The sequence below is a fragment of the Oratosquilla oratoria genome, chromosome 23 (assembly GCF_046742065.1).
Source record: "Oratosquilla oratoria isolate Oo_2021 chromosome 23, ASM4674206v1, whole genome shotgun sequence".
Lineage (NCBI taxonomy): Eukaryota > Metazoa > Arthropoda > Malacostraca > Stomatopoda > Squillidae > Oratosquilla > Oratosquilla oratoria.
Window position 1 is genome coordinate 2,312,423 of NC_134799.1, and position 19,505 is coordinate 2,331,927.

The window sequence follows — 19,505 nt, forward strand, 5'->3', positions numbered from 1 at the left end:
GGCTTGAATGATGAATGCTACAGATATATGTCATTTAGAGTCAATGGAAATGAGATGCTTAAATGCCAATATAATATTGCCCATTCTCAACTTCACATGTATCATGTGCCCGTTTATTTCCTTGTGTCCAGTAAACAAAAAAATAATATGAATCACATAACTGGTGAAATATATAGCAAACAATAGTTCAAGTCATATTCACATTTCATGACAAGAGTAACCTGTTTGTCTTCATTCCATTTGTTGGTTGTACAAATGGTGGCAACCAACACTGATGCATACAATTAAATGAAAGATGACAAAGATGGTAAAACTATAAAAGTGGGGTGAAATCAGCATAACCATGTGGAGAAATAACAGGTACACATGTGGTCTAAAACTATAGTAAATGTGACCTAACTTGAGCCCTTTACCATGACCCAGAGAAACCCCCATTGTTGACACAGCTAGTGATGACCTGCACATGTCAATCTGTCTCACCGTTATTCTGTAAGTTATCTATTTATGCAAGTGGGTGTGGATGAAATGGATGGGAGTGGATTTATGCCTTTTGACTTTGGCTACCTCCCTTGTAAGGTGGGAAAAACTATGATAGAAAAGTTTCCATTTCATTTGGCAATCTGGCTAATGCAACATTGCCACCCAAGGTGTCCTTAACCTGGATGCAGTTGGCAGATCGGGTCATTCCCATATATGCCACCATGGTAGGTACCAAGTCCCTCTTACGTGATGGGGTGATATAAGAACAATGTGGACCCTTGATGTTCCATCCGGCTGTGCCCAAAGGCTCATGTTAAAACACCTATACTATAGCATGCATCTGACACCAACAAAATTATATATCAACTTCTACAGAATTGTCATGTTAATTGTTTGATCACAGGAACAACATGGTGCTGCTTTGTGAACATAGCCTTCTGACCTTGAGTGTGTAAGTCTAAATTAATACAACACAAAATGGGCTGGAAAACAAAGAATTTCTGTGCTAGGACAAGAGGAAGTAATGTTGAAGGGTGTCAGCTACTAAATAATAAAATCAAGTGTTTCCTTCATGAACTGAAATTCCATTCAGCTGCTTACTACCAGGCTAACATTGCACTTGATGTCCTCACCATGAAGGCAGTGCACCTTGTGACAAATACCAAACCTAAGACCTGAGCCAATATATTTTCCTATACACAATTGCATTCATATACAAAGATCCTATCTTTTGATACAGGTACACAGTATTCCTTCCCTTTAATATAGAATATACAAGTTTAATGCAATTCATACAAACTGAGTACATCTCCATAATTATAGTAAATATTATCTTTTTCTTATCAATACAATTTCCTCATGATAAAAACAGTTCCCTTGTCTATAAACACATTCCCCAACTTGATATAACCAACCCACAAACTTTCATATAATTTATTCAGATCAAAGTAGATTTCTTATTATTAAATTAGTCCTCTCATGATTTGCTATTATGCATCATTATTTGACTACTCACTAACTATACAGTAATTGCTTAAGCTCAAAACCTTTGCTAATGCATTCTACTTTGTTGTATTACCTGCCTACAGAGAAAACAATATATGACAATTCTTTATCTTTTCATTTTCTGTTGTGAAACATTGTACATAAATAGAAAACATCCTAAAAATTCATTTACACCATAAAGTCTTTTCTGAAAGATGAAAAACTTTCAAGGTAAAACTGAAGGAAGCCTAACCTTGGGTGAGTACTGCATAGGTCATGCGGCTATAGTCAAGCCCTTGTCATCTTCCATAGAACAAAATATCCAGTCACTACATCCTCAGCCACTGTCAACTTGATCCCTTTACGACCACTATAAATAACAGCATAAGTCTGTACAAGACTGAGGGCTTCCACATTTTGTGGCACTGTGGAAGAATATGTGATCCACTTCCTTCCACAAGTACGACCATCACAGTTACACTCAGCACCCATTAAGTGCTTCACATCTGAGAATTTAAAATTGCTTCCATGGCTTCAATGAAAATGCTTGTCTCTTGGTTATTGCCATCTGCAGTTCCAGTGGCTGGTGCCCCTGCTGTTTGGTTCTGCTGAACTGCAGCAGCAGCAGCAGTTGTTGTGACAACTGTGGCAGATACAGGAACTACAGCTGTGGCTGAAGAGTTGGATGGAACTGACTGTGGTGGCCATCCCTCATTATCTCCTGGTGCTTGACTTTCAGCTGCAGCTAGTACTGCACCTGGAAGTGGAACAAAAAAAAAAAAATCATGGATGTATCTTATTTGAAAGTCAAGCCTCTATAATTCAGCTCTGGAGTTGTCAAAATAATGAATGCACTGAAATATCGAACCCTGCATTTTTTTTTCTTTTCAGGATAATACATACATATACCAAGGCTTTTTCCCCCTTAAAAGGGAGGTAGCCAAAAAAGAAAAGGCATAAAATCATTCCCACCCATTCCATCCCTGAATACACTCCACACCCCTCCACCCTCCCTCTTATCTTAGCACCTTCTGGATGACAGGTCATCCCTGCACCTTGTCCACTGCCCTGGGTCAGAAGCAGTGTCGCAAGACACAGCACATCCACAGCAAGGCCGCTTCATTAAATCAGCGACCTCCCCTCTCCGTCCCCCCATGCATAAAAGGAGAAGACAGGGAGAAATCCCTTCGGGCTGCATCAAATTTTGCTCACACATACTACCTCACCCCCCATCCCCCCACCCATTCCACCTCATGCATCACAACATCATCCATATACAACCATTCTCCATTCACCTTTGTCTTCTATCCTCTTCCGTCCTTCCTCCACAGACATTTCCCTCTTCCCCAAAGCCCCCTTCACCCCATCCATCCACCTCATCCTAGGACGTCCCCTCATATTCACTCCCTCCACATCTGCCTTCCATATCTCTTTTACTAGTCTTTCTTCACTCATTCTTTCCATGTGTCCAAACCATCCTGATACTCCTTCATCAACCCTATCTCCCAACTCCCTTTCCACCCCTGTTCTCCTCCTCACCTCCTCATTTCTCACTCTATCTAGCCTAGTAACCCCCATCATACTTATCAGAAACCTCATTTCAAACACATTCAAACTCCTTCTCTCTTATGTTCCATGTTTCTACCCCATACAGTGCTGTTGGCACAATCACTCCTTCATATAGTCTCCTCTTAGCATCCATTCCCAAATGTCTATTCCTCATTACACTTTTTAATCCACCAAGGCATTTACTTGCTTCTCTCAATCTACATTCTACCTCCACCTTCACTCCACCTTTTCCTGCCACATTTGCACCCAAGTATCTAAAACTATCCACTTCCTCCAGTCACTCTCCCTTAATGCTCACTTCCAGTCTACTGCCACTTTCACCCCTTGTTGTTGTTGTTGTTGTTGTTGTTGTCGTTCCCTAGACTGTCTGTCCGAGCAGTCCCGTCTCCCCAAGGAAGGCCACAGCCGAAACTGGGTTTTCCCACAAATCCTTTATAGAGTGTATGTTGTGTTGTTTGCGTGCATGATTGTGTATAATGCAGTCTTCCATTATGTGTTGTATGGTATGGGGTGAAGTGTTACATCCTGGGCAGCTGTTCACAACACGGTCGTCCAGCCTCTTCTGGTAGCTTAGAAGTGCTGGGTGGTGACCGCATCGCAGTCTGGCCAAGTGGACTCTGTCCTTACGTGGGAGAGAGGATTCAGAAGGGTGGATATCAGGGGGTCTGGCATGCAGCAGTGTGTTGTCTTTCAGTGTGTTAATGGAGCGGTGAGTGATATGATTATGAATATGTTTCCGGAGGCTGGTATTTGGTGGTTGTGGAGGAAGAGAAGAGAGTATCTGTGTGTAATAAAGGTCTTTGGGTGTAGTTTTAATGTTTCTTGGTGTGTGTGGGTGTTCTGCTATGTAGTGTAGCGGGTGTGATGTGTTTGTGGTGGCTGCAGCAAGTGTTTGTGTGCCTCTCATGTCACCCCTTGTACATCTCATCACCTTACTTTTACCCATATTTATCTTCAGCTTTTTTCTATCACACACTCTCCCAAACTCTGTCACCAATTTCCTCAATCCCTCCTTCCTCAAGCCCTCCCCTTCCTCAATCCCTCCTCAGGATAATGGCAAATTAATCATATTTGCCCAAATTAATGAAATAAGTGCCAATGTTCACAAAATAAAATATGAAACATTGAAGCAATAAAATGACCAATTCTTGTTGGAAACCATTATGAAATTGAATTCAATACTCTGATATTGTATCACAAGTGAAACATCTACCAAATAAGATTGGAACTCAACATATTCAACTTCTAATTTGTTTATTTCCCCCCAATTCATTCTGATTCAGTTTTGTAATTCTTTGGGAAGATATAAGAATAGATTAGTGTAATTTACATAAATGGGAAGAGGCTGGTGGTGTGTTATGAGAATGAAGATAGATAAGTTAGCACTGAATGAAATCAATCCTTAGCATACAATGATACCAACATCAACATCATGAGGCATGAGTAGGTATACAAGGATATTGACATTGGCATTCTGATTATATTTATTTTGTAGCTGTAGCAGTGACCCCCATATTCTGTGAACAGGTTTGATCACATTTTCTGTAGTTATAAATTACATTTTGGGTCAGAGAGAACAAGTATAACAGCTGTAGCCTTTGACTTTATAATGTGCATATTGTGATGCATCATCAAATCATCGTACATCCAAATACTGCTTGTGAGAATTTGAATTATATTGAGGAAATTAAGTTGCTTAAACATGGCAAAGGAAATGTGGACTGGGAGTGAAGTGTTTATTCCTGATGTTTCATCTACTGACTTTTTTGAGGTCAGTAGACGAAAAGTCAGGAAATAAATACTTCAATCCCAGTCCATGTTTCCTTTGCCATGTTTAAGCAACTTGTTCACATGGATATTAATTTTCATTGAGGAGGTTAAGTGGGAGGGGTGAGGTTGAGTTTGGAAGTGTAGTGGGGAAGATGTCAAGAATGATGAGTGGGCAAGGGAGGGAAGGAATGGCTATGCTGGTAAGTGATGAGATAGGAAAGTGTGTGCTGGTTTGGAGGTGTCTATTAGGATAATGGGGGTGAAAGTGAAATTCAGATGGGAGATATGGGCTTTTGTGAGTGCATATGGTCCAGCTAGTGAGAAAAATCAAATGAAGGTCTTTTGGAGCAATTCAAAAGATTTTATTGAGAATTTGGAAGGAACATTAAATGTAATGGTGTTGGGGGATCTCAATGCCTGAGTAGATGAACCAATATATGGAAGTTGAGGGTGTCAGGTAAGAACTGTAGTGGAGAGAAAATGTTAGAGACGTGTTTAGAAAAGGAGTTGATGACAGCAAACACAATACCATGTTTAAGAAGAGAGACAAGCATAAACATATATGGGAAAGGGTGGTGCAAGGGAATCAAGCTGAAATGTGGTCAGCATTCTTTTTTTTTTTTTCCTATGGAGAGAGAGAGAGGGAGTTAGGGAGTTAGGGAGGGGCATTAATACTTGTTTTGTACTAACCATTCTGTCTGGTGTCAGGAGCTGGAGCAGCTACGATGGAATGGACCTGGACAATATGTGTGGTTCCACCTAGAAGAGCATCCATGGTGTGCTGGTACTTCATCTTGGCTTGCATGAGGTCTTTGTACAACTCCCTATATGCTTCTGTGGTGCCTGGTTGCTGATCATTGCCAAAGAAAATATAATTTGTTACTCGAGTCAATCTAATTTTACCTCTTAATATTTTTACATTTATACATCCACCACCTATATTTCCCTCTTATTCTAGCTCCTCATGGATGAAGGGTCATCCCCCATCTCCTGCCCACAGCCCAGGTTGGAAGCAATGCAGCAAGATAGCACATACACACAGAGTGACCCCTCCTCTCCATTCCTTCATACAGGGAAAAATCCCTTCCAGTTACATCAAAATATCATCCATACAGAACCATTCTCCACTCACCCCTATTCCATGCCATCTCCCTTCCTTGCTCAATAGACATGCCCCTCTTGCTCAAAGCCCCTTTCACCCCATACATCCATCTCATTCTTAGTCATCTCCTTAACTTCAATCCATCCACCTCTGCTTCCTACACTTCTTTTTGTTAATATTTATTCCCTCATTCTTTCCATCTGCCCAAATCATCTCAATAATATTTCATTAACCCTATTGGCCAGTTCACTTTCCAACCTCACTCTCTTCATCTCCTCATTTCTCACTCTATCCAACCTTGTAACCCCACTATATTTCTCTGATGCTTCATCTCAAACACATTTAAACTCCTCATTTCCAGCTTTCTTAAATTCCAAGTCTTCGTTCCATACAAAGTCATAGATACAATCATCCTTTCACATAATCTTCTCTTTGCATCCATTCCCAGGTGCCTACTTCTCATGATACTTTGCAATCCCCCAGGAGACTTGCTTCTCTCAATCTACAGATTGTCCTCATTTTGTATGCTTGGTCCATATTTTCCTTTAGAACATCTCTCTTAATCACTTTCTCATATGACAACCATTTGAAAATCAAGTGATGCAGATAAACTAAACAATAATATATAAAAAGTATGAAAGTTTACCTTATATGTCAGACCCATTATAGATTGCAGCATATCTCTGACTTCCTTGGCTCTGGCTTCTGTGTCATCTTCATCTACCTTCATCCTCTTTGTAAGGTGCTGAATGTTTGTCTTTTCTTGCTTGACGGGGTAATAGACTCTTTTGCTTGATCCTGGCTCATTGTGTCCATAAAAGTCATTCTTTACATACAATCTCTTGGTAGTTCCCTACAAACAATAAGATTTGGATTATTTATCAATTGTAGGTTTAAGGAACCACAACCTCTGGAATATCACAATAACTTAAAAAACATGCCCTTCTTTTAGTGCTTTCCTTATTTTGAGTGAGACTGATACCCTACAACACTCCCACACTTTTCAGTACACATCTTACAACATATGGATTCCTGTGATTGGAAATACCCAACTCCAGGCATCCTATTATTCTGGGAGAAAGAAATGAATGTTGATATGGAGTCTTTAGAATGGTACAGAAGAATTTCTAAGGAAAATGGAAGAAAGGTGAGGTGGAGTAGGAAAAATGGAGAAAAAAAAAAGTGGAGAAAAAAGTGCAAAGAGATGAGTTAGGTAGAGAGGGTAAAGGAAGCAGATGGGCAGTTACCTGGTTCTCTCTTACAGGAAACTCGTCTATATCTATCTATACAAGTATACCAATAGGCTTCTTCCCCTTATACGGGAGGTAGCCAGTCAAGGAATACACCTGCCCCCATCCATCACTCATTTTCCTTTCATTTTATCTCCACATAAACATAATTTGTCCATGTTAGAGTAATATCTCTAAATAATGAGGAATGGTGTTACATTTGTACCACAACTGTCCCTACTCTATGCTGTTCCTCTGTAACTGTCCTTTACCCCTTCTGGACTTCCTCTTCTTATCCCCTTTGGTGGGGGAGGGAAGAATTCTGGCATTATGATTCCCGTGCAAGTTGTAAAATGCAACACAGTGGGATGGAGCGATGGGACTTGGGAGCCTGCTCTTAGTATGTTCATCCTACAAGAAGTCAAGGAGCTCCAAGTGCCATTTTTTTCTACCTTCTTCTAACACAAGATATTACTCTCAAAGTTATCCAGTATCAAAACTGATACATCTATACAGAACCCCCTTTGACTGAGGTGAGGTTGGGGATGGGGTTAAATGTAAATGTATGAGATATATGGGTGACTTCTGCCATTTTTTTAAAGACACTTGGAGCGTTCTCCCACGGCACTACTCAACTACTCTCTTTATTCTATTAACCTCTTCAATATGAATCAAATACTTATGTGTAGTGTTAGGCTGGCTGATGCATGATGATTCAATGATACATCACAATATGTGCATTATAAAACATAAAGTCACAGCTGTAATACTCGTTCTCTTTCACCCTGAATGTTGATAACCACAGAAAACGTGATCAAGCCTGTTCACAGAACACAGGTGTCACTCAGCTACATACATACATATACCAATGGCTTTTTCCCCCTTATAAGGGAGGTAGCCAAAGTCAAAGGCATAAATCCACTCCCACCCATTTCATCCCCACATACTTCATTTCCATTCACCACCCCTCCCTTGCCCTTTTCTTGGCTCCTCCTGGATGACAGATCATCCCTGCATCTCGCCCACTGCCCTGGGTCAGAAGCAATGCAGCAAGACTCAGCTACAACTACAAAATAAATAAAATCAGGATGCCAACACTGGCATCCTCATAAACCCACTCATGTCTCATGACGCTGACATCATCATATGCTAGGGGTTAATCAAGCATGGCACAGAAGAAACAGACCACCTCATCTTATACTACTCTGGTTTTACTCAGACAATACAATATCTCTTCCTTGAGTGACTTATGGGTGAACCTGTTGGCTCTTGGAAGCAATAGATCTCCTGCAAGAAGGATGGGGTGATAGGGGCTTTGGGTACAAGGGGGATGTCTGTTGAGCAGGGAAGGGAGAAGGCAAGAGATACATGAAAGTGGAGAGTGGTTGTGAATGGATGACTAATTAATCAATGAATTTGATGCTTCAGGTATTTCTTGTAGGAGACTCACTGTTCCTAGGTATAATCAATTGACATAGCCCAATGGGATGATGATGATGATTTTTTCTCTCTCTCTCTCTACAAATTCTGGGATGGATGGGGAGGGGGAAGTCACCATGTAATGAAGCAGTGGGGATAAAAAAGTTTTGGCTATTGGGCCCTGCTATTGCAGTGTTGCATCTTGCTGTATTGTTTCTGATCTCGGCAGTGGGTGGGGGCCAGGAATGACCCTTGATCCACAAGGAACTACGATACATAGGACAACAAATAGGTGTGATGTGAGTAAAGGATGGGTGTATGCCTTGGCTGGGCTACTCCCTTTATATGAGGAAAAGGGCCTTTTGGTATATATATATATATATATATAATGCATCAACACTTCATAAATCCTTCAAACAAATTATAGAATAAAAAATTTATCAAAGCTTCTGACAAATCTGAAACTGATGAGATTACACAGTTTCACTCATTCTTCTGAAAACCTTACATTAAAGACAAACAACATGCAGATGAATGATCTACACTACCAAAACTAGGAACCGTTTCAAAACACCACCACCCTTGCCCTCTAATCTTTTGGATGCACTGTACAGAGGTCCTATGTACTTACCGGAGGACGGCCAATTTTTGGAGTGCCCTAGGAGTCACAACACATGTATCAGTCATGTAACGGTTGGGGAAAAGAGGTAAAAGCATTAAAAAGACAACTCACTACTCCTGAGCTAAATCTAAACTGAATACCAACAAGCTCCCTGGGGGTGGTTCTATAAAATGTAGAAAATATATGCTAAAGCCTATTTTTCCCATGAAACCACTTCACCCAATGCTTCTGTTTATAACTATTATAGGTAGAGCCAGACAATTTTACTAAACTTTGGTGGCAGATTAATGTCCCTCATATGAAAAATTCACCAGATAATAGCCAACACAATATTTATAGTGTGCATCACTGTAATGAAGAGATTGGAAGAAGAAAAAGAAATAACAAAAAGAAGAAAAAGAAGAAAAACAAAGAAGTAAAAGAAGACAAACAAGAAGAAGAAGAAGAAGAAACTGAAGAAGTAGAAGAAGAAGAGGAAGAAGAAGAAGAAGAAGAAGAAGAAGAAGAAGAATGATCAAAATAATAATAAATCTTTAAAGATAATCATACTGGAGTATCCCTGTTCTGTGGTATTGATTGCATGGTGAAATGCAGTCACTTCAGACACAGTTTTGAGGTGCTCCTATGAACCACAGCCATGTATCATTTGTCTATTTTAAAAGTTAAAGTTCTACTCATAAAGGAATAAAGAGATGCTTTTGTACTACTGCTGTTCCTCATTTACACTGAGAGAAACAAGAGTAGATGATGAAGAATGGGCATGTTTGTAGTAAAACATATCCAAGAAGCTTTTGGCAAAGGGTAAAGATATCTTTTGGGCTTTCATGGATTAGGAGAAAGCATGTAACAGGGTTGAGAGAGCTATTATGGAATGTGCTTCTATGAGAAGTTTGTTGCAAGCAGTCTTTACTTTATGGTAGAGCTTGTATGAGAGTAGGGAATGGAGAGACTGAGTGGTCTGAGGTACAGGTGGGACTATACCAGGGTTGTGTAATGTCACCATGGTTGTTCAACGTGTATATGGATGGAGTAATGAGGAACATAAACATAAGGATGCTGGGTAGGGGTGTGAAGTTGGTGAGTGACAGTGCAGGGAAATGGGAGGTGAGCCAGGTATTGTTTGCAAATGGCACTGCATTTGTAGGGACCAATGATGGGTACTTGCATGTGATGGTCCTGCAAGATGGACAGTGTATCTGCCCATTTTCAAAACCCATCAACCACCTTCCCAGTTTATATCATTGAGTGACCTGTGGGTCTGTCTGGTGGCTATTGCCAGTTACCTAAGAGCTGTGGGTCTCCTAGAAGAGACCTGGGCCAACGGATTGATTGCTTGATTGTATATACATGTAAATAAAATCCTTTACAAGATACTTACAAGTCCAACTGCATGTCCAAAGTGATCTGACATAGAGGGCACAGTGACGTAAATTATTCGGTCCTTTTGCACTGGGGTTTTTGCCTTCAGCGTGTCTTTCAACTGCCGTGCCACAGCAATGCGATTGTTCTTAGAATGTTCAAAGAGCTGTAGGTGAAAAATATGCACTTGATATAATTTTAAAATGCAGTCATATAGGTTGCCTATTCTGAAACAAAAATCCCCAAAATTAATAAGATTCTTGAAAACAGTAATGAAATTAATTTTCTGCTTGAGGCAAAATTAACAACTTCAAGCAGTGAGAATGTTAAATGTTTCCAACAGGGACACATAGTAACAACTATATCATGCTTTTGGTAAAGATTTTTAAAAAGAGCTCCAGAGTGCCTATGAAATAACTGCTCAATCAATCATCTTGTTGCAGTTGGTCTCTCTTGCAGAAGACCCAAGGCCTCCAGGACACTGGCAACAGTCTCTATGTACAACCATAAGTCACTCAGAGAGAAAATACTGTGTTGTCTAGGGATTGTTAGTGTGGGGCATAGAAGTATGATGTGTTCTGTGTCTTCTGTGTGGTGACTTCACCTTTCAATTTGAATCTGTGATCAGGCCTATTCTGTGTTGGTATGGTCTTAATGCCAGATGGTGTCTTGAGTGCTGTTGCATTAGTGTAGTTCTTGTCTGATGAGGGGGACAAGTGATAATCCCTTTGTGATAAGACTCAACCATCTGCAGCAAACAACTGAACATTTCAGCATGAGCCCATTTTTGTACAGCTAAAATTTGTACATATGTACACTGTGTTTTGGACAAAAGAAACACTTATGGTGGATTGGCTAGTGAGGTTATTTAAGGTGTATCCAAAGGACAGGAATGTGCCACAGGACTGGAACAATACTTGTACAGTTGTCCTTTGCAAAGGAAAAGGGGGTTTGGGCACCGCTGCTTGCAATGGAGGTTGAGGTGTTGGCAGTTTGAACCCTGCCACTGGCAAGTTGAATCAAAGGCATGGTTCATTAAATTCCATGCTACAAAATCCGCAGTAAGAAGCACCATCTTAGCCTCCTGATAGGGGGAGTTTTGTGACATTATGCCAAATCAACTTTAAGGGGATCTGTCTGATGAGTGTATTTGGTAAGGCATATAGAGGGGTGTTAATTCAAAGAATTATGAGGGGAACAGGGAGTAACTGCAGGAAGAACAGTGTGGATGTAGGAAAAGAAGAGGATGCATGGATCAAATTTTCAAAGATTGGCAGATATGCATGAAGTTTTTTAGGGAAGATAAGGATGTTTTTTGAGCCTTTATGGACCTGGAGAAGGCATACAACAGGGTTAACAGGAAGGCATTGTGGGATGTGTAGTAGATAATTGGGATAGTGGGACGGCTGCTGAGGGCAAACAAAAGATTTTTCCATAAGTAGTAGAGTTTGTATTAGGGTAGGAAATGGAGAAAATGAGTTGTCTGATGTGAATATTACATTGATAATACCAACACTTCTATCCTTAACCACTTCAGTATGATGAGGCACGAGTGGGTACACGAGGATGCCGGAATCGGCATCTTGATTATATGTACATATTTTTGTTCTTGTACATGAGTTACCCCCAGACTCTGTGAACTGGTTTGATAACGTTTTCTGTGTTTATTATTACTCAGAGTAAAAAAGACTCAGTAATACAGCAGTGACTCTATATTTTACAATGTGGGTAGTGTGATGTAAATTATATATGGCAGCCGATGCTGCACGTGAGAATTTGAGTTGTACTAAAGTGGTTAAGGACAATATCATACTGAATAGATGGAGTCCCAGATGTGGTATGGGAGAGATTTAAGAAAGGATAGTGGAAACTAAAAGTGCTCAGCATTCTTGAGTGAAGGTTTGAGAAGGTTAGTCTCCGATTATATAAAAATGGTGCATGACTTTGGTCCATAGAGATGTGTCACTATGATAATTGATATATCAATTGCATTAAACTTCACAGTCAATAACCTACTTGTTTATGGCTTTGGAATCTGTTCACTAGCTACATTATTACAAGAAAGGTGGAAGGGGGAAACATAGGTCTTGATTTGATTATAGAGTTTATTCCTGACTGGTTTCACTTTACAGGAATACTCTCGATAATTGGATCAAAACCCATGTTTCCCCCTTTCACCTTTCTCATAATTGTCCCAATGTCTCAACTACATTATTACATCTAATATTGTAAATAGGATATGTTCTGAGTCAAAACATTAATCCTGCTTGTATGTAAACTGAAAAACAAAGAAACATAATACACAAATGATACTTTCAATTAGTCAGTAAGTAATAAGATGAAACAAACCTGAAATTCTGGGTAATATATGACTTCTTTCATAATTATGGTTGCAGTACAGCCGACCTTGTGGGTTCTCCCTGCCTTCTTCTTTTTCTTGACAATTGGCTTCTGGGGAGGATCATCTTCTTCTCCTCCTGCATCTCCTGCTACTGCCTCACCAATAACCCCTGCACCAGATCCAGTTAACTGTAAACGAACCTAAATTAAACATCTTGTGACAATTAAATTCTATAATTAATTTTGTTTTCCCGTTTCCAATTTTTTCTTTCTTCTTTTGCCCATCATGGTACAATGACCTCTGTTCTTGGCTTGTAATTCCATGGGCAGGGAGTGATCCCTAAGGATAATGATGACTGCCACTTGTCTATGCTCTTTAAGCATGAAGGGCAAAGGTGATGGTTTCAGCCACCTGGCATATGCTCATCACCTTCTCCTTTCAAAAAGGAGGGCAGTTGGCCTTGTCAGAGCAACTGATCTTTTAATGGACTGCCATTCCATGTTGGTGTTCATGGAATTCCATTATACCTATTATTAACACCAGTACCCACTGACACTTCCATACAAAAATACACACATGTCACAATATAAACACTCTCAAATGTATATATTCATACATACCACAGGCTTTTTTCTTTCTATAAATGGGGTGACAAAGTCAAAGCACACACACACTTCATGCACTTTAAAACATATTTACTGCCCATTTCACCTGAGCACACTCCTTAATATACTGCCAAATTCTATACTTAACTATACTACCCCTGAAATCAATTCAAGATAGAAACTGCTTCCAAGGCAACCTTTCATATACTGATATCATACACTTCCTCTGGGATCAATGATGGTGGTGGTCCTATGAGATACATATCACAGAGAATCCTCTCCCTAACACCTGTTTTCAAAACCTATCAACACCTTCACCTCTATCTGGAGGAACAGACCTAAGCGACTGAGCATGATCTATTTCTATAGTCTTCAAATGTATTTCCTCCATTTTTTTTTTTTTTTTTAATAATAAAATGATAGCTGGCAACTGGTGACTGCCCCCCTCTCTCCTCCAACTACTTTAAGTGAGATATATGGGAAGACCCAAGGACCACTGCCAACCACTGTGGGGCTGTAGGTTTCCAGTCTATAAGACTTGAAGCAACAATTATTATCATTATTATGAGAGACACAAACACACAGTTACCTACTTCAATCTTAATCTCCTTCTTCTTGCGTCCACCTCTTCCCCGATAGGACTGGCACTGAAGGATCTTGAGTCCTGCCACAAAGAAGGGTACTCCACAGTAGGGCACTCCAACAGTTTCAAAACGGACTTCATTTTCATCATTGGCACAAGCTGAAATTTAAATCAGACATTTGAAACAATTTAAGATAAGACCAATTTGATAAATCCTTAAATATGGAGCATTATGTCATTCTTTTTGGTGGTAAATATAATGCAAATTCATTCATCTGAAGGGTGGACCTCACACTTAAATAAAAAAGTTGTGGTCAATCAAGATTACAATCAGACTGGGCCCAACCCTTGGAGGAATAAAACTGTCTGGGATTTGCAACAACAGAATTCTGTAAAATGTATCACAGCAGTGAAAGTGCTGTTCTTCCTGTCAGTGAGGAAGATCTAAGGCAAAGTTCTGATTGACTGATTGATAATCATAAATGATCATAACTGAACTCCAGATTGAGAGAAGTAACAAATATATCATACACTGACAACTAAATGATACGGGATGAATTACAATGTTTGGGCATATATTAATAAGAATACAGAATAGCTGTCTACTTGAGTGAGGCATGGAGCTGTAAGGCCCCTCAGTCAAATGGGACAGTTTCCAAAAGTTTTGCACTGGATTGGCTGGCACAATTCAACAGATTTGTACTGTGAGACATTAACCCCTTCCATACGGTGCCGCACACGTAGGCGTCATGGACTTAGATCTCGGTGGCAGCAGCCAATGCCAGCCGTACGACGTGTCGTAATAATACTCGCATCATAAAATATAGTCACCGCTTATATTGATCGTTCTCTCTTCACCCGTGAATTCTGATAACCATAGAAAATGCGATTACAAAAGAATTAGAAAGAATGTCATTATGGAGGGGCGACTACAATATATATAATCAAGACGCCGATATGGCAGCCTCGCGAATACACTCGCTCCCCATGACGCCTACGTGTGCGGCACCGTATGGAAGGGGTTAAAGGTGGTAATACATGAAATATAATTTAATCACTGAATAATCTAAGTGTCATTCATTGCTATATGAAGTATATATATAAGATTTGGTAAATTTTAACTTTTGAGCATGTATCAAATTGTGCAGGTAGAGACACTACGCATCCTTAAAACTACTACATTCTTGGCAAGTTCATGCAAAGGTTCTGGTGTGTCCTTGCTCCCTGTTCTGGTGCCTTTTGAGTGCCTCCATGCTCACTTGCACAACAAATATTATGTACAATATTCTATCATCACTTTGCCCATGTGAAATCCTTTATATTTCACCATAAATATTGAGAAAATTAATATACTTAATTAGTTAGAACTATGACTACCACTGAAAGGAATGTTTATGTTTCCTCAGATATCTTAAGTGATACTACTTATCCTTCACTACTGTGAATCTAAGAAGCACCACTGATCAGATTTAATGGTCAACCTCTCCCATTGGACAATAATTCTAAAATATTTAGTCTCATATTTAATTTAATACACACATGATCTTATCCCTATACATTAAAACACTCACAGTGGGAGCAAAGAAGAAAATGGATGCATTTAGAATAGACACAGGCAAAGGATTTGGATAGCAGAAAGAAATATTTATCAATACATATAAACAACTGATAAAGAGTTTCACTTAATATGCATCCACAGTATGACACCCAACAATTAAGAATGCATTCTACAAACAACACTAAATAAATAATTAAGAATGCTACAAAAGCACTAATAGAATATTCACAAACCAAAATTCTTTCTAGAGCAAAACTTAAGAATGACAAGCACACAGTTATGTACAACAGCCCAAGTACCCATTCTTCCCTCACTTCAAATCATACAAACATAACTCAACAAATACTAAATAAAAACAACTCTAGCAGTAATTTACTCAAACATTTAATACAACCTTATATTCCAGTAAAGATAGACAGATAAAGATTATATATATATATATATATATATATATATATATATATATGTTTATATATATATATATGTCTATATATATACATATATATATATATATACAGAGAGAGAGAGAGAGAGAGAGAGAGAGAGAGAGAGAAAGAGGGGGGATTGGGAGAGAGAGAGGGAAGGAGTGGGGGAGAGAGAGGGAGGGAGTGGGGAGAGAGGGAGGGAGTGGGGAGAGAGAGAAAGGGAGAGGGAGAGGGAGAGGGGGAGGGGGAGAGAGAGAGAGAGAGAGAGAGAGAGAGAGAGAGAGAGAGAGAGAGAGAGAGAGAGAGAGAGAGAGAGAGAGAGAGAGAGAGAGAGAGAGAGAGATAGAGATGGGGATCAAGGGAAGAGAGAGAGGTATTCCTTGTATATTCAAACTAAGGTGATTTGAGGTTTTGGTAATAAAACATATTACTTACAAATCATATTGCTATGTTTTGTACTTGAGGGAAGGAGGAAGAAACTGTGCTATTAAATGGAACCACTACACTCCAAGAATATCTATTTGCTTTCCTCATAACCAAGTTTTCACCTTTCCATTTTTTCTCATGAATTATTGATTCTATCAGAATTACTAATAATAATAAAAGTGCCAATAATTAAAGCACAATATGAAGCATTTGATATAAAGGGTAACGTGGAGTTGTGCAAAGGGCAATAGAATAAAGGGCAATTCTATCATGCTTGCCAGAAGACTAGAAAGAATTACTGTGGTCTTCGGGACAATTAATTTCTCTAAACATGCAACTTCATTAGTTTATGTATTAGTAGCAACCTACACTTGATGTATGCCCTGTACACAGAAGAAATAAAAATTTACTCTTTAAGCAGTTGATGTTTCTAGCAAAATTTATACCAGAAACTACCAATGGCAACAATATTACCCTCAATACTTCTAGGTAAAAATAACTAGTCAACCCTTATTGCCAACTCAGATGGTTTAATAAAATAGTAAAAGCTGCTCTTCAACCACATCTAGAAGACCAAGTCCCCATACATGACTGACTGTACTTGCTAAACAATGAAATAGCAGACTTCTATAAAATCGCCTACAGAGAAAACGACATCCCATTAACCTGTATTTATAGCAATATAAAATCAGTCTAATCAGAGGTCATCCGCTACATATTAAACATTGTTATAGTTGATCAAGTTACTCTTAATTTTCCTACCTGTGGGAACCATAAAATTCAAGTACTACTTATCCTTATCCATATCTCACATTTGACTTGGACATACCTACATTCGTTCAGAAACACACTAACATAAAATCATGGTGACCTTTACAATCAAGTTCCCAGATATTGTACAGGATACAAGTGATATTGTATGTACTCACCTGGCACATCAACACATCCAAAATTTTTGGTAGACCTTAGCAGGGCGTATGTGGTCTTGGTTTTTCTTTCGTGTTCTCGAATTATCTGATCTGCCTCTTCTAGAGATCTAACTTGGTATGTAGACATATTGAAATTTGTTGTGAGGCATTTATATCAGGATTATTTGAAATCTTTTGGTCATACAAATCTACCTTGTGCGAGATGTTTACATGTACACAGACGCCAAATACGATCTTTTCCGAAACGAACAGAAACACTTTTGGTTTAGATGCATTATCTTAACCTCAGTTAGTCAAATGACCTCGATATTTCGTAAAATAGAACTAAAACCATTTGCTTTTTCTATTACTAATCTATGTCCGTGAAAGTTTTTGTAGATGATGTGATATAAGCATTAATTACTTTTCAATGAGCGAATTTAAACGAAATGGGACAAAAGGAAAGAAATCTATGATTCACAGAGTACGTCACTAAAAGAGGGGTAACTTTACTATAACGGGACTAGCCCGGTAATGTCGTGACATCCTTTCTACCCAGAAATTCTGCTCAAATTGTGTTGATTTGTGACGCTACTAACATAATTTATTTTTTCCTATAGTCTGTACTTCTAAAATAAGTCAAGATCCAAAACCACATTATATCTAATTTCATGAGGAGCTCTATTTTTAATTGAAATTTTGAGTCCCAAATCCACATATAAACAAAATGAAAGGACTTGTACTATGAAAAAAAAAAAAAACAACATTTGTTATGAATTCTCAGGAATCCATCTCATTTGTAGCTTAAGAATATAACTATGCATACTACAATTGTACAAAAAGACAACCACTATAGTGGAAGTGTATCTCGCATTTGGTACAAATCTATGGATACCAAATTTTTTTTAACTTAATGGACTGCAAACTTCTTGATTGAAAATCAACACTTGATATCTTGCAAAGCTTGATTTGCACACAATTATATGAGAGCAATACATCTGAATTATTAAACATTTTCCAAAATGTTGCCATTTTAAATGTCTTGTTTACATTTTGTACACAATATTATTCTTAAATTCGCTGGGTGAGCAGTTTAGTGTGTTGCTACTTGGAAACAAGGTCATAGTCAAGGAAATTTGAGACTTTGACTGAACAAGTTAGGAATTACTTGTCTATCTATATTTCAAAATGTTTATAAAGAAGGTAATCTAGATCAGTGATGGCATCTATTTATCTTTGTATATACCAAGGACTTCCCCCTTATAAGGGAAGTAGACAGTAAAGACAATGAGGCATGCACCCACTCCCATCCACAACCTGTTTCCCTCCCATTTAGCTCCTCATGGATGAAAAGTCATACCTGCATCCTGCCAACTGTCTGGGTCAGAACCAATGTAGCAAGATGCAAGTGTCATATTACATTAAATTCCCAGCTTCAACAAGGTCTCCATAAGGAAGTACCATCCTGGCCCTCTGAGATGGGGAGTTTGTGATGTTGAACCAAATTATCAAACTGAAACCCTATTTAAAAAAAATAAAATAAAATAAATAATAATAATATTAATGACAATAGTAAATAAAAAATAAACAAATAGTCAAGAATTAGTCTACAAGCTTGCACTTTCCTGACATTCTTGTAGGAAGCTTATATTGTACCATACACAGATATCAGGCATTGTCAGTCTATCTCAAACAAAATATAAATGATAACTAGGAGACAAAAGCTTTTATCTATCCAACAAGTTTATCTATTTATTTTTATCTTTCCTTTAGGCTGTGTCAAAATACCATTCACACACAACCACTCCCTAACCACCCACTCACTCCCTTCCATGCATTACAGTATCATCCATACACAGGCATTCTTTACTCTCCCCATCATCTACTTTCTCCCTTCTTTCCTCAAAAGCTGAGATGATAAGGAGGGAGGGAGGGAGGGAGGGGTGAATGGGGGGTGGAATGGGTGGGAATGAAATGGGTGAGAGTGGATATATGCCTTTTGACTTTGGCTACCACCCAAGGGGGTAAAAGCCCTTGATACATGTATTTTTATTTTTTCCAGATATTCACAAGGTCAGTACTGAACTTACAACAAAGATGCTGTTAATTAGAACAGTGAACTGTA

The 19,505-nt window shown here is 38.8% G+C and overlaps 1 protein-coding gene across 2 annotated transcripts; it reads right to left on the minus strand.

The window, feature by feature from the left end:
- Positions 1-42: 42 nt before the first annotated feature.
- On the minus strand, positions 43-17,656 carry LOC143037864 (uncharacterized). 2 transcript variants are annotated; one of them, XM_076206448.1, is made up of 8 exons: positions 17,402-17,656; positions 14,074-14,222; positions 12,884-13,063; positions 10,554-10,700; positions 9,185-9,211; positions 6,552-6,758; positions 5,494-5,653; positions 43-2,221 (listed from the first exon to the last, which is right to left on the minus strand). In XM_076206448.1, the coding sequence occupies exons 1-8, from the start codon at positions 17,526-17,528 to the stop codon at positions 1,965-1,967; spliced, it is 1,254 nt and encodes a 417-aa protein (XP_076062563.1). In that variant the 5' UTR covers positions 17,529-17,656; the 3' UTR covers positions 43-1,964. The 2 variants fall into 2 exon arrangements, with proteins under 2 accessions (XP_076062563.1, XP_076062564.1); XM_076206449.1 differs by lacking the exon at positions 9,185-9,211 and having other exon boundaries at positions 17,402-17,652.
- Between the last annotated feature and the right edge of the window lie 1,849 nt (positions 17,657-19,505).